Genomic DNA, 16,417 nt, shown 5'->3' on the forward strand with positions numbered 1-16,417 from the left:
TGTTGCAGAAACAGGAAAATTGTAAAATGGGGACTGAGGGAAAGATGATCTCATGAGTGCTGTTCAGAGAATTGTGTTGTCTCTTCTTGCCAGTGGTTTTATTAATTGATTCTGGGCAAGTGACTTGCACCAACTTTTCCTGGGTGGTCACTAGTGATGTAATCCCCGGGCTGTGGCTGACTCAGCTGAGACATTCGCTGGTGCTGAGGACTCACAGCTGCAGCAAGAGTCAATAGGAGCTGTGCTGTGAACACATTGTGCTGTGCAACGCTAATTACTCTGAAAAGCCAAGTCTCGATCATCTGCAGACTTACAAATCACACTCCACAATCTGCAGTGTATCCTTAGACCTTGAAACTGATCTTAGATCAAACTTGGGCTTTCTCACATCAAATTTGCTTCATTACTGTTACTTAACCTATACCATGCTCCCTGTCTGGTGAGATTAAGAGGAATATAATTATATAAGGCAAGGGTAATGCTGGATAGGATGTGTCTGAATCAGACACGAGGACTGTTTGGTTAAGTGCTGATGTAATTGCTCCAGACAGAGTAAAGAGGCTGTCAGTCCCTCAAGGAAAAGTGCTGCTTAGGCACCGTATCTGGTGAGATAACAACCACAGCTCCATCTGACAGCTGAGCAGAGTAAACCAGGATGGCAGCCTTCCCACCAGCACCTAGGTTTGGCTTAAGGTCAGTGTTAGTCACTTGTTCTGCGGTGGTTTAGTTTATCCCTCTCACTCTTGGGAGCTGAATTGGTGGCTGATATTTTTGTAGGTGTGAGCACTGCATGATTTTGGTGCATAACTCCTACACTTAGGAAAAAAATCAGGAGTTTGAGCACACAGGAAGGATCTGTGTTGGTTTCCTAATGGTTCTGGCAAAAATGAGCACAAACCTAATTGTCTGCAAGGCAATCACTTTGAAATGCAATGTTCTACTTGTTCTAACTGTAATGACTGCTTTCCTGACAAATTTAATAGAGAATTGCTGTCATGAGGGTACCACTGTGCTGGGCAGTGTTTCAGACAGACCTGTGGATGGACAGGTTTGCTCCGATTGTTGTTTCAAGGATTGTCTCAGGAAGGAATTCCCTTCTCTGTTCTTTAGTACCTGTAGGAGTGTGTATTCCAGGAGAGGTAGGAACCTTTATGAAGCTTTTGTGATTTCAGGAAGGTGATGAACAATTTCTGGGCATTTAAATTATTGGTATGTTGGAAGTGAATTTTCCACCAATTAAAATAAAGTCAGGAAAGCTGTTCTAAAAAGGCTGAGCACTGGTTACTATTTGTTATAGTAAGATTGTTTATTTTAATATAAATTCTAAATTAACTACTCCACAACATTTTCATGTTTATTAACAACTAACTGTGAAGTTCTCAGCTTCTTACAATAAGGATTTTTTTCTTTATCCAAACTATAAGTGTGTAGAAAATGTAAACTTTGTGGATAAAGGAATGACAGTTTTGCCTTTAACACTTTTCTTCCTCCTAAAAGAAAATTATAATAATTTTCCCAGGCTTCCAGTAAATACTGCAGCTGAAGCCAGCACAGTATTTTTGAACACTGTAGTAAATGTTCCATAATTGCCTCTGGTGGCAAGTTCTCTGGCTGGGGAATCAGGTTGGCTCCTGTAGTTGAATCATATAATATGATTTTCATTCACTGCTGTAAATTGGCTCTGGACAGCTTCACATGTCAGACTTGACTACTATTTTCTAGATCTCACCAGGCAAACTGTGTCACTCACTCCTTGCATTCAATAGAGGTTTCTGTTGTTGGGCCAAAAAATATGTAGAAAATATTCTATGAGATCAAGACAGAAAAATAATAAAGAAATAATAAATAAAATATTTTAGATTCAGAGTCAACAGAGAAATAAATATATGAAAAATGATAATAAAGGTGTTTTCTGTGCTGAGAATGATCAAAGAAAACAGAAAGCTGTGTTTTAGAAACAAGCAGTAACAGCAGGGAGTTTCTGCTGCAGGACCAAGGCAGGATTTATTTCTTACATCTTTACTTTCATTCCTAAGATTAAGTGTAACTAATGTCATCTGTAGACACAGGAAGATGCTTTCATTTTGATAAATCTAGATTTCATACACATGATAATTTCCCTTTTGGCTGTATCATTTTTTACCCTCTTCACCACTCTTTAGAATTGTGAGATTTCTTCTCAAAAAGGTTACGTACAGGTTCATTTACTCAGCCAAGCTGTGTAGGAGTAAACTTACAGAGTTTGTGGGTTTAAGATTGTCTTGGCTTTTTGGTTTGGGTTTATTTTTGGGTCTATATCTATCTTTGTGTGTGTGTGTGTTCTCTTTTCCCCAGAGGCATCACTTCAGTCCAATAGCAACATAAATTAATAATTATTAATAAAAATGAACGGTATAACCAAAAAGGCACAGATCTTTTATCTAACACAAATTTCACTGCAAAGCTCCTGTGTTGCCAAGCAAAATAAGGAGATTGTAATGTATAATGAGTATATACATCCTTAAAGCCAATTATGAAGGGGAGAAGCAATCACAGAAAATAAAACAGGGAGCATAAAATCTTAACTTTGACATAAAATATACTAATCAGGTTTTTTTTACTGGATGAAACTCTTAATTGTTTTTTGGCTTACATGTGTTCTCCTGTTTATTTTGCTTTAAAAAATTAAGAAAAGAAGGAAGTATTCGAGGAAAGTTTATAGTCAAATGCCATAATCTGTTTTGTTGACAAAATATTACAGGTGGCAGAACTTCAACTACTGGAAAGCTGTTTAATTTTTCTACTAATTTCTGGTGTTCTGCCTTTTCTTTGTCAGCATTTGTAAATGTGTAATAAAAATAGATGTTACAGAATGTATGGAGCTCTTAACAGTAAGATTAGAGATTATTAGAAAATAATTACTTGTTTTTCTTTTCTCTCAGTTAACTTTCTTCCATTTCCAGCAAGTCTAAAATTATATTTTTGTGTTACAACTTGACAAATATATTGCAAACCAACTTGAAATCCTCAGGTCCCTGAGATAGTGGTAGCACTGTGACAAAATTTGGAGAGTGGTCTGGGCTGGAATTTTCTTGAAGTAATGGGAAGCCAACAGAGGCTGGTCAGGACTGACCTACTGAAGCACTAATTAAATAATAATGGGATGTGTTACGGGGTTAGTCTTTCTGGGACCTCACAGAGCAAAAACTTGTTCTCAGTAAGACAAACATTCTGAGTCTGGTTTGTTAAAAACCATTCCTGCTGGTTTACATTCAGGAAATGTAGCCATAGGTGAGTGATTGCTTTCCCATAGGCCCTGTAGTAACCATCTTTCTCCCAGATATGACTTAAGGCTTCAGAAAGAAAACAAACAAACAAACAAAAATAAAACCCCAAACAAACCACAAAAACCCCACCTCAAACCAAAACAATCCCCCAAAATCCAATTAAAAAAATAACAACAGAAAGTGCTCAGCAGAGGTCTAAGGTTGAGTCGGGCTCAGAGCAGATGTGGGATGGTCTCTTTGGAGCCTTCTGAACTGGAATCCTGAGGGGTGACAAAAATCCAGGAGTGGGATCTCTGTTGCTGCTGTTTGCTAGACCACAACACCTTGGAAACACAGGTGTGTGCTGGTTGGATGAGGTGTGTAAGTGGGCTACATTTCAGCAGCAGCTCGAAATTCCCAAATTTCTCCAACCTTAAGGACTCTCTGTTCTGGATTTGTGCTCTCAGCCTGTGTACAGGTAAAATTCCTCCTGTAAACCCTGATCCCAAGTCCAGTGACCCAGTAAAGTCTGCTGAGATGGGAACAGGGAGGCATTGTTTTGTGTTCTGCCCTAAAACAGCTTCTGTTAAACCTTTAACATCCTCACTGGGGAGCTCAGCTGGAGTCCCTGGTTTTACATCTGGGCACAACCCAGAGCAGTTCCTGCAGTCGTGGCATTGCAGTGGCAGGTGCTGGGTGAGGCTCTGCACCCTCATTCCAGGGATGCAGCAAGGAAAATACATCAATGAGACTGTCAGGGGATATAACAATGAGAGGCTGTGAGAAGGGCCAAAAATTCCAACCAGGAATGTGGAGTGTCACAGTGGTGGATGGAGAAACCTTGAGGTTTGGCAGTGTAATGCTGCATTCTGGTGTTTATGTGGTTACAGATACATTGCCGTGATGTCAAAAAGTGTTTTGCAAAATACAAGTCTGAGGGTTTCTCTGGTGTCTTCCTGTTTGTCTGTACTGCAAATTAATGCAAAATTAACGTGCTGCAAGAGAGCTGATGGATTCATAATGCAGCTGCCATTACAAATTCAGCATTTACCAGCTGATACCTGACCAAATGCTGGGTTACACAGCTGTGACAGCTGAAACCAGATTCACTGGAGTATGTTAGAAGATCCAGTATCACTTGCACTACTTTCAGATGAGCAGGGAGCATATCAAAACATCTGTTTTCATTCTGAAAGGTGTCTTTTGGTGAGCAGAATTATCTGTGTAACTTCCTGGGTAGATTTATGTTGACAAGCCAGTTCATTGTTGGTAGGATTTTGTCTGTTGAATATTTGCCCTCAGGTGAGTTGTTGAGAAGCAGCCCTGTCTAAAACTATAGCAGGAACTCGACAGCCAGACCCATGACAATCAGCACCAAACAGAATATGAAGGGAAACTCAAGTTGTCACCTTGTATTAATATAGGTGGATGGTTTACTGGCTCTCAGCTCTCCAGTTCCTAAGGCAGACTCAATGAGAGGGATCTATAATGCTTATTATTAATTTTATTTGGAAGTCATTCAGGTGCTGGGATGAAAGGCAGCACTATAAAAGTCTTGGAGGACCATATGTGTTTAGAGGTTTTATAGTGATGGTAGAGTGTCTGGCTGGGCAGAGGCTGAAGGCTTTGACTCTGTTGAAACAAGCAGTAAGCACAGACATTTAAAATGCTGAATGTCCTGACAATCCCCAAACTCTTCATTTTCTACCTTAGAACTGAGGGGTGAGAGACACAAAAGGCTGTTCCTTGGGATCTAGGTCCATAAATACTTTATAAAGCAGCAGGACTGCAGGGTTTTTGCCTTGCAGAGTGGTGTCCTGTTCTGGGGTTTAAGGAGTGACAACTGTGGCTTGAATGTTTTCCTGCTGAATGAGCCACAGGTTCTGACTGTAACTGCAGGGCAGGATTCCTTCCTTCTTTCCCAGCAAGGGTGCCTCCTATCCAGGACTTCTTTGGGTAAATACTTCAGTGCAGCTGCCCAAACCTGTTGTGCATGGTAGGAATAAAGCTTGTATTTCAAAGGAATAGGCAAGCAGGGCATCAGGGCAGGGACCAGATCTAGCTCATATTTGTAGTAAGAAGCTCAGATTTTAAGTATGACTTATTCATCTTAAATACTGAAGATAAATCTGTGGGCTTTTCTTCATCAGAGTCAAAAATATAGGATAAGATACGAAGCACAAAATATGAGAGAAAGGTGAAATAATGGTCCAAGCAGTTTTTTTAATCCAGTTGTTTTCAGTCCTTGACAAGGAGGAAAAGTCTCTCTTGACTGTTATGTGCTCTAGAAATTTCCTCCTTCCTAATACAAATGGTTCTCCTCAGCCCTGGGCTCTGTCACTGTGGTGGATGCACACGCTCCTTGTTTTCCCCCAAACAGTCCCTGCAAATCCCTGCTTATAGGGCAGGGGAAAATAAGAGGCAAAGGGTGGGTTCTGCCCTTCCCAACAACCTCCATGCAGGCTGTGTATGTGTCCTGCCAGGCACGAGTGTGCCACAGGTTCCTGCTGCACACTGAGCTGATCTTACGCTTTCGCCCTCTCAGAGACTGCTTTGGTGCTTGGCTGCCCGAGCAGTGCGAGCTCCAGAGAGCCCCGTCCCTGGGAGCAGCCTGGCTCATCCACTGGCTTTCTGCCTCCCAGCAGGGAAGCCGGTGGCTGCCCAATGCAGGGGGACGTTTGTGACAGTCTCAGGCAGGAGCTCGGTGGCACCGTTAATAGAGCGTGGCTGTCTCATTTGTAGGCTCTATTCATCTGACAACTGAGTATTATCAGTACTGATGCCTCGCTCCCTCTCTCTTTTTTCTCCAAGGTAGTGATTTGTCTATGTTATGGGTAGGTAAGCTTGACAAAACATTACACATTAGCAGCTGAGACGGTGTTTGAAATGGGAAAATTGCTGGCAAACTGCTCCATTAGAGACCCAAATAACAAATTCTTTCTTTCCCTCCATGAAAGGGAGATAGTTAAGGCCCAAATTAATACATCTGTCTCCCCCACTCTGCAGGGGGAATCACTCTTCAAGACAAATGGCTTCGTCACTCCTAAGTGTGAGCTGGCTCTGCTAAGCCCGCGTTAAGCAGAGTTTTTTTTATCCTTTGTGTTTTGCCATCCTGGGCTGAGCAGTTACAGGCACCACAGTGAGGTGGTGATGAAAAGATTTGCACCTCGGTGAACTCTGAGATGGATTAGCATGGGAATTTGAGTGCTTATTCTTTACTCTGGGATAGTTTTTCATCTTTAACTGCATGGTTTCCCCCTGTTTGTTTTGGATTTTTTTTTTCTCTTTGATATGTTTACTTTTTGCTGTCATTGCTGCAAAGTCATTTAAAGAGAGTGGGAAGAGGGAGGACTTTACCCTGTCTAACATCATGTTGTTACAAGAAAAATGTATCTGAATCCGTTGGGCCCTCATGCTTTCCAATCTCTTGATGATATATTAGAGAATAGAAAGGAAATTGTTCTTGTCCTTTGATGTTGTTGTCAGAGACTGTAAAATAAAGCTTGGAGAGGCAGACAGAGCATTGCTGGGTGTCAGAAGGGGGGAGACACGCTTCAATTCATCTCAGCACTCAGCTGGCAGCAGGAGACGTGGCACAGGGAAACCGGGAACCGAACGGAGGAACAAAAGCTGCTGGGAGTGTGAGCTGGGCCAATTTATTGTATCTGTTTCGTGAATTCTACTTAAAAAGCAGATCTGAGTATGAAATACCAGAGGAGAATGGAGGGAAATTTTACTGAGTGGTAAGAAATCTTAAATGGTGGGGGGTTGTAGTTTAAATTATCAAAATTTAGCCTTGCAGGGCTGTGTGTCTTGTACACGTTTCTCAAATGTGTTGTAAAATTATTTTATGGTAGATTCTGATAATACTCCCAAAAAATGAACTCTCTGATGCTGCTTTGCACTAGCACAGATGGTTTTATAGTGTATGACAGCACTCCGTGGTATACAGAGATGGACCATGAAAAGCACAGTTTTCCAGAGGTCATGTTCTAGGTAAACCAGGTAACTTTCTCTGAAATGAAATGTGGCTGTAAAATTTAGATTAACTGTTCACTTTCTGGAGGAAAAAATGCCAACATTAGGTAAGGGCTGTGTTTTTCACTTTATTTCAAAGATGGCACCTCTAACAGCAGTTTCCCATTACATCATGAACAACACTGTTTTGTAATTAAGGCTTCATCACCCTGCAATTGCCAACACCCCTTCTGGCAGAACCTAGTGTTTCTTGAGATTTTTAATCCTCTACTGTCCTTGACATGTCATTTATGAGCTCAGATGAGGTGAAAGCACAAAATATTAATCCAAACAATGTGTTTTCTGCTATTTTAGTTGTGTAAGTGCATTGTGTTTTTCAGGCTATGCCTGCCAATCTATAATTAAAACACGTGCTTATTTAATGCAGCATGTTTAATGCAGCACAAGCACTTATTTAGTGCTCCAGGATTGCCTCTGTTTTGTGCCCAAGCTGGAACCCACCTGCAGTCACACTCTGATGAGAGCCCGTGGTGCTGCCTGTGCTTCCCTGGTAGCATCTGCAAGATGTAGTGCACTGGGCAGGATGGGTTCTGTGTAGTGTTTAGTCCTTCATTTACAAAGAGCTTCCAAAACGTAAGGTCTAAGGTGAAAATATAGCAGCAGATGACACCAGCCTTGTCCATCTATTTCTGTACAATCATCTACTCTAAATCCTGTAGGAATGGGTGAAGAGTTCAGGAGTAGCTTCAGAAGGCAGCTCTCTTGAAGAACTCCTGTTTCTGTCTTCCTCTCCACCTCTTCTAGAAATTTCTTTGGGGTTTTTTTTATTACTTGGAACATGTGGCTATTCCAATTTTGTATTTTTTTCACCTTACAGGAGGAAAATTCTCTGTGTATTTCCACTTTTGAATCACTAAAATTTCCTTGGAATTTTAAGTGATTACAAAAAAGGACATGTTTTCCCACACCCCCCATCTCTTTATTTGAGTTTCCCTGTAGGGACTGCTGTGCAGGACGTGTGATCCCCGAGTTTCCATCCACAGGGCCAGAGAACTGGGCAGGCACGGCCCTCTTTTGTTCCTCGAAGTGTCTGCACAGAAATACTTGGGAGGAGTGAAACACCCAACTGGCAGGCTGACAAAAAGCCTTTATGGGAAGAGTGTGTGTACTGCTAATTCTGGTGACAAACACCCAACAATAGTGGTGTGCTGGAGCTTGCAGCAATTTGCATTTCACTGTGGACTTGCCAGAAATGAAGCGTGGTATATTTAGACCAACTGGAAGGGAAATCTCAGACACTAATTCAAATCACAAAACAAGGAGTAGAATTAACTCTGATCACAACCTTTAAAATAGACTGCTACAGAAATAAAAGAGGGGCATGCACGTTGGCTGTGCAAGTTGACTGTGCAAATATCACAATATTTGAGACTTAAATAGCTTCTTGGAGTGTAACTGTGCTGGCAAATCATCTTATTTTCAAGGGGATTTTTTCTCTTGCCTATGGAGGCACAGATCACCAGAAGGATACACTGTGCAATAGAGAGCTGATGGGCCTTGCACATTTTCTCTGCATTATTCCCAAGTCCTTTACAACCCTTGATTTATTTCTCCCTTCTCCCATTTCATTTTATCTCCATTCCTGGTTCTAAAATTTTTTCTCCCCTCTGCAATGCTGCAGCAGCTCCAAATGACTCGAGTGCTTCATTCCATCATTGCAGTATGTTTTTGTATTTCAATTCCATTTCCAACCGCAGATTTTTTACTATTTAAACTCTTTCTTTTTTTATGACACTTTGGGGAAAAAATACACAACATTTGAATAATAAGTAAGAGCAAGGAAAAATCACATTTTACTCTCAGTTCCAACTCTGCAGAATTTTAGCTGTCGTGGTCATTGGAATTTCTTTTATGGGAATCTACTTTTACATCTCTAATTGAGATGAACACTTAGAGTTCATCTGAGGAGAAGTTATTCCTTTTAGCAGGAATTCAGGGAACTTGCTGACAATTGAAAGTACTTCTGGGAAGGAAGAGAAATTAATCTTAGTGGTTGCTGTATGTGGTATCTTAAAGCTGCTTACATTTTATGTTAGTGAGACGTGCATTTATGATACTTCATAAAGAATACCTCTTTCAACCAAATCTTAGAAATAAAAACAGCAGCATTTTCATGTAGTCCAGAGCATATTTTAGAAAACCTTCAGCATTTGGTAGTTAAAGTAGGAAGATACTGTTCTTTTTTGTACTGCTTTAACATAAAGCTTCTTCCCCCCTTCCTCTTGAAAATCTGGACTCATCTTACAGTGAATTAATTCACTTTGGGTTTAGCATGTTCCCATAGATTGTTGCTCCTTGAATTGTTCTGATAGAATTATTAATCTGCTTATTAAGCTGTCACAACATAACCTAGCTTTTAGTTCGGATGGCTATGTTCTATTTACAACACCTAGTCAAGGAAAGCGTCTGCATTATTTATTTTCTACCTTAACTTTAAAATATACAGACTGTCATTTATTAATTCCACGAGCCTTAAAGGTGCAGTTTCTCTAACCTGTGAACTTTTTCCTGTACCAGTTTAGTGCAATCACAGAGATTGTTTTGTTTTCTAAGTTATTTTCTCAGCATTTTCTCCATTTAGTGGATTTCAAAAGAAAAAAATGTGTCTTGCATAAACATTAAGTTGGTTTTGTATTTATATAAAATTTGCTGTCATGTTTGATGTGATCCCCGCCCTATAGCTGTGTTGTTAACATGTATATTGCTTTGTTTGTTTTCAGACGTTTGGAACAAAACCTCATCAAAATCATTCCCCCTGGAGCTTTCACCCAGTACAAGAAGCTTAAGAGAATGTAAGTTTTAATAAAAGACCAACATCCAAGGGCAATCGTGGATCTTCCAGCTTCAAGTTCAGTATCTGTATTTTAGAAACATATTGGCATTTCTATGTTGAAATCACTGGGGATTGCACAAATAATCTCTTCAAAGTGTAAGCAACAATGGAATTTGGTTCAGGATGCCTAACAGTGCATGAAATCCTTAATAATGCTTAATTTCACTTCCTATTATAAACGATGTGATCTAATTAGTTGTTAGTCTGTTCAAACTTCTAATCTGCTTCCTCAGAAAAGATTTGAAGTCCCGGGTTTTTTTTCTCTCTTTTGTTCTGGTGTCTGTTTGCAGCAGTTCAGTGAAGTTGACCCCACTTAGAGCAGGAGTGAGGATTTTTTTGTAGTGCCTTCAGTGTCCTGATGTTGAAATGCTTTGACTGTTTACAAGAAAACAAAGAAATCCGCTGCTGGAGCTTGTTGCTTAATCACCAGTTGATACCCAGACAATTATTTTTGTATTAGCCCTTGTGTTTTCTTTTTGGATTTAAAAAAAAAACACAAAACAACTCTGATGTGTAGCAGCTCTGTCCTGCAGATGACCCAGGCATTCCTCCAGCTGGGTTTTTTGTTTTGTTTTTAAGTGATATATAAGAGATGATGTGACAGTAGCACAATGACACAAACAATGGTAAAGCAATTTACTCCTGGTTCTCCCCAGCATCAAGAGGTTTATGGTACCACCGGACCAGTAACTTCCAGGAGTCATCCTGGCTCTGTAGCTCAGTGCTAACACCACTGAAAAGGTGCTTTTGCAGTTCTTTTCCGATGTGAACAATACTGGGATTAAGAGAGTGTGAGCTCATTTCAGAAGATAGTGGATGAGCAGATAGCTCATGCTTTTGGAAACTGAAATGAGCTATTGCCATACCAGTGGGTAAAATGACTGCATTTCCCAGTCCAAACTCACCCAGTTCCCAGAGCTGAAGAGCTGTAAATATGGATCTTAATATTTAACAGGTCTAATCATCAATCTTAGAGGGTCTCCATTCTTCTGTCTCACTTTCAATATAGCTGTATGTATTTTTAAAGAAGTCCTGTATTGGATAGTGAGATGGTAATTTCAGTGAAAAATGATGGATCCCTTACCAGTGACCTAACTTGTAATTTTTTCATTATTAGAATCACTACATAGTTCTTTCTAAGGTGTGACTAACTTTAGATTTTGGCAGTGCTTTACTGTCCTTTCATTTGTCTTGATTGGTGAACTCTAGTTTTATGGGAATTGACCAGAAAAATGTTCTTTAATGTGAGTAGCTGCTCAACCCAATGCAGCACTTACCATGTGAAATGATTAATGTTAGAATTTCACAGGAGAATTCCATTAGCAAGTTGTGTTAACAGCTTTCTGGAGAATAATTGGCATACTCATTGAGATCTGAACTCATAATTAAATAATAAGTTATTGTGCCAGATGATCTGTGTCAAAGCTTAGTTAATGTAAGAGCGTTTTCTGGGAGAACTTGGGAGAAGTAGTTGGGCTGGAGAATGTCCCATAACAAACATGATGTTTTGCCGTTTGGTTGCTGACCTGTCTCCTTGTTAAGGTTTTGTTCCTGCTGGATGAGGAGGTTTAAACTGAGCAACATTTTGGTTACACATAGTTTAATTGAGGACCTTTTTCTCAGTATTTGAAGAGATTATTGACATTATCTTTTCAGTGTGCAAGATTCCCAGTAGTGTCAACACAAAAATAAACTTTAGTCAAAAGACTATCTCTTAAAACAAAAGAATTATCCTTTTTTTTTTTTCCTTTAGAGGAAGGGCATTTTGATATCACTGAGCCTTTCTTCTTTTCTGTCACTTTGATTTCAATGAGCAGTGCCATAGCATGAAGATTATCAATTTAGTTAATTGATACTCTGCTCAGGGCACAAATGAAGAACATTAATATAATTGTTGTTATTGTTACTATTAACTATTATAATATTTTTATCTACTTCAGAGGAATATTAACATACCACTGTAAATTGCATTTTTCTCCTGGTGAATAAATATACAAGAATGGTATGGGTAATAGCCTTCTCACTTTCAGCACTCTGGATTTTGATTGTTTACTGAGTATTTCCTGCAAGATTCTACAATTTTCTTTTCTTAGCTAATTGGATAACTGAGATTAATTTTTAAGTAAGAACCAATTGTCCAAGATAATCTTGATAGGCCTTGATATTAATAGGTCAAGATGATAGCAGAGGATGGATGTTAATTCACGTGCTATGCTTGCATGTAGCTGAAGCTTGCCCTTTAGAATGTCTCTTCAGTAACTTCTAGGATGGGAGAGTTACTTTGGTGATTCAATTTAAGCTGAGGAGCTGGAATTTTGTATCTTGGCCTTAATCATAATTGCCCACATCTCTTCACACAATTAATGACATGAAGCTAAATGTATCTGTCTCTTCTGAGAAGGAAGATTTGACACTTGAGGATTCAAATATGCACTTGAATTATATCATTTGGGGTGATGATTTCCCTGATTTTGGGGTGGGTGTAACCCCAGCTCTGTGCTCAGTTATTCAAGGGCTTCAGAAGAGGTTTCAGGGGCTTGGAGGAGACACATCCCATCTCCAGAGGTAGAAGTTGTCATCATTGCATGAAGTATCCAAGCCCAGACAATCCATTTGGAATTAATTCACAGAGCAGTTGTGCTTCTACCATAGTTCTGTAACTTTTAACTAACAAGTTTGTAGCGAGTTTGTAGAGCAAGACTAAGAGCCAAGTACACAGAACCACTTTGAAAGATGTCGAACCTCTCTGATGCTTGTAGTGACATTTCATGTTGTCAGATTAATTTTACCACATATTAGCAGAAAACACATTGAGATTTCACAGGCTTCCCAGTAGCTCTGTGGAGTTGCTACTTTTGCTAAGCAGCTTCTAAAAACTAAACCATATATGACATGGAGTTTGCTGAGTTACTCTTGTCAAATGAGAACAGTCCATTTTACATGTTAGAGATAATCAAGTAATCTGTTTCTAATAATGTTAGTCAACAAAGAGCACATTCATCCAATGCTAATAATAGTTTTGCATGTGGCTGCATCTAAAAATAAATCTGTTTTGTTTCAAAACCTTTTACAGTAAAGACATTTAAGCCCTACAGTTGCATGTGGCACAGTGACTCGCAGGGTATCCTTGCTCCCCTGGTGCAAAGTCAAACCCAATTTATGTCCCTAACTGGTAACTGAGCACAGCCACCCTCCAAGGTCTGTTCAATAACCTTTGGAAAGATTTCTACGGTGCTGCCAGAGGTGCAGGGAGACAAGTGTGAGGTGACTCATGTATTCCCTGCCTGACTGGAATCCTGGTAATTTTATTACATTTCCAGTTGAAGAGCCACACTTTCCCTGAGGGATTCAGAGGTACCCTAAGCTATGAAAATGAGCCTTATGTCATCTCAATTGTCTTTTACAATAACCTGCATCTCTTTGTCTTGATGTAAATCAAGCACAGAACAGGACAGTCTTACCCAAGCAGGCCAAACGAAGGGAAGAAAAATGCAAGGACATAATTGAATCCCTTTCCCTCAGTCAAGTCAGATGGAGCCTCCTTATCCAACAGCAGAGGAACTTGGGCTCTAATGGAAAGGAAATAATGTGTCTAATTATCTTCTAATGCTGATTGTAGTGCATCTGCATGAAGTGAGTGAGTGTCATCACCCAGCATGGCATTTCTGCACATTCAGGCACCATTAGTTATACACTCATTAGTGTCCGGACATGGGGAGAGAGGAAGGATGGAGATGTGGAAATGCAGCCAATCAATAAAATAGTGCTGAAATCCTGGTTTCAAAAATTAGATGCCCCTTTCAGATGCTTGTCACTGTTCAGCAAACCCATCTTTTCATGGGATTCTAATAGATTTTAATGCATTGCTTGATAAATAGATAGAACTGATCCACCTCAGATTTCTGCTTACTAGATAAAAAACAGCAATGAGTCTAAACAAGTTTCCCAAAAACCTGTACAAAATTAAATATTTCTACTTTCACTGTGACAAATTTGGCTGCTGTAAGTTGAGCTGAAGAACCAGAAACCTTCCATGAATGCTGTCCTGGTAGGCAGGATGTTGTAATAGAAAACAATTCGCAGAGCAAATTGGTTCATGAGCCTTATAAAATAATCAAATCTTATAAGGGAGCCAAAAACCTGCAAAAATCCCACTTTATGTAGCTAGAGGACTAACAGTTAGAGGACTGCATTAAAATTTTAACCAACATAATTATGTATAGAATGGAAAACCTTCCTTCTGATTATTAAGTTCTTGTTCAAGTGATGTTTATTTAGAGTCTACTTAGCATGTGCCCCAGTGGAAATATCAGTGAAGATGTACATGAAATACTGTATTACTGCAGTTTCAGCTATCAGTGAAGTGATTTAATGCTAGTGATACAAGCTGATACCAACTGTCAGGAAATGCAGTGAGGGTGGCTGAAAGTTGTCTCTCAGCTAAGCACTTGGTTGAACTGATTGACAGAAAGTTTGGGTGGCAGTGACAGTCACGATAAGGCTCTGAGCATCTGGGTACCAAGTGGAGTAAATTGGTCTCCATATATAAAGCTGCTGTGGCATAGTCTGCATTCATCTTTGTGGGTTATGATTAGAATTGAAGGGTATTTTCCAAACCAGGAACACACTTCCCTCGCAGATGACAGCAGGCTGTGCTGAATTCCACTCACACCGCAGCTGAAAGGATGGAGTCTTGCTGGGCTCCCTGGCAGGGTCTGCAACACTGGGTGTTCCCACAGTGCTGCTGGGCTTCAGAGCTCCACAACTGCCATTCAGGTGCTCAGAGGCTTTCCCCAGTGTCTGAAAACTCTGGGCAGACCTGCCAGTGCTCTGTCAACCCTCTTCTCTCAGCTGCTTCTCCAGAGCAAGGTCATGCTGGAATTCTGCCATTAAAACCCAGACACCGCTGGTCCAGTGCCGAGCTCCTCAGTGGCACTGGGGCTGCTTTGGGATCAGGGCTGGCCAGTCTGTGTGATCCTCTGGATTGTCATTAAGTTGGCTTTCCATGCCTGCATTTAAACATTCCAGCAACCTTTATGCTTTGTCATGGGCTGCTCCTCGTGCTTGAGGGCCACCCCACAGAGTCGCAGTGCGGGCTCCAGTACTAATAGCTCTTGAGATGGTTTTATCAACATCACTGTTGTGCTTCAAAGCTCTTCATAAAAACCTTTGTTTGTAATGGCCATAAAATGAAAGACCTCATTAACAGGAGAGCTCTGGCTGTTGAGGCTGGTGGCTTGTCACACTGACTGATGTTTCCTGATCCTTCCTGGAATTTGCCTATCTGTGCCCTGACATCATTTCTCTGAGATAATATGATCTTTCACTTCTGTTTTTATATCAAGTGCATTCTTCCAATAAACTACATTTAGAATCTTTTCATCAAATTCCGGTTTACAATCATTTTTTTAATCCTCCCTTCTCTTTACAGAGACATCAGCAAGAACCAAATAACTGACATTGCGCCTGATGCATTCAAAGGCTTGAAATCTCTCATTTCATTGTGAGTAGAAAATAGAACTGAATGGGCATTTGGGGAGAGCTTGCATGGAAGAGAAATAAAAATGATAATGTTCTGTCTAGGGGAACATATGTTTCTGTGTGCAATTGCCAGCTTGCGTGAAGCATCTGATCTTTTGTAAATGAAAAAATTGGTGATGAAGTTTAGGAGAGACTGTTTACAAGTCTCTAGTAAGCTCTTTTATAGATCAACACCCCCAGGGTTGCTGACTTGTTCAATTCTTCACATAAGTGCATTAGTTGATCTTCATGTGCACCTGCAGTCTGGTCCATTCACCCCTACTGCTCATGGCACACAAAAACCTCACCACAGCTCACACACTGCTTGGTGGTGTGGAGGAGTTGGGAAAATACTTCCATACTGAATTTTTCTTCCAGAGTACAGAACTGAGATTGCACTCTCTTAAGGGTTTTCTGGTTTATTTGGGGGTATTTTGTGATTTGTTTGTTTGTTTTTTGTTTGAGGCTTTTTTTTTCAAACTAGTTAAGGAAGAACCTAAGCTTGTAAGAAAATGTTTATATATATCTTAGCTGTAATTACTAATTTATTAAGCTGGAAGGGGACTAAAATATGACTTCACACAAAAGGTAAAAAGAAGGTAGGATCTCTTGACAGCCATTCATTTCTCTTTATAGAGCACAAAATCTGGTTTAGCACCAAGTTGAACTTACTTGCAGCCATATTTCAGCCCAGGTACTCAGAGCACTATTAAATAGTGGAGCTTTTAATGGGTAAAAGGAGCAGTGCAAGGTCAGAAACTGCATATGGAGGATGAACTAG

The 16,417-nt window shown here is 40.1% G+C and overlaps 1 protein-coding gene across 2 annotated transcripts in view; it reads left to right on the forward strand.

Annotated features, from left to right (window-relative positions):
- Positions 1 to 16,417, forward strand: part of SLIT3 (slit guidance ligand 3) — a 472,700-nt gene that overhangs the window by 308,469 nt on the left and 147,814 nt on the right. For both annotated transcript variants that reach the window (XM_050312542.1, XM_050312543.1), the window contains 2 exons: positions 10,004 to 10,075; positions 15,548 to 15,619. In XM_050312542.1, coding sequence (XP_050168499.1) covers positions 10,004 to 10,075; positions 15,548 to 15,619 — 144 coding nt within the window. The remainder of the gene's footprint in view (positions 1 to 10,003; positions 10,076 to 15,547; positions 15,620 to 16,417) is intronic.

Source organism: Myiozetetes cayanensis, unplaced genomic scaffold (assembly GCF_022539395.1).
Source record: "Myiozetetes cayanensis isolate MyiCay16 unplaced genomic scaffold, myiCay2020 scf17, whole genome shotgun sequence".
Classification (NCBI taxonomy): domain Eukaryota; kingdom Metazoa; phylum Chordata; class Aves; order Passeriformes; family Tyrannidae; genus Myiozetetes; species Myiozetetes cayanensis.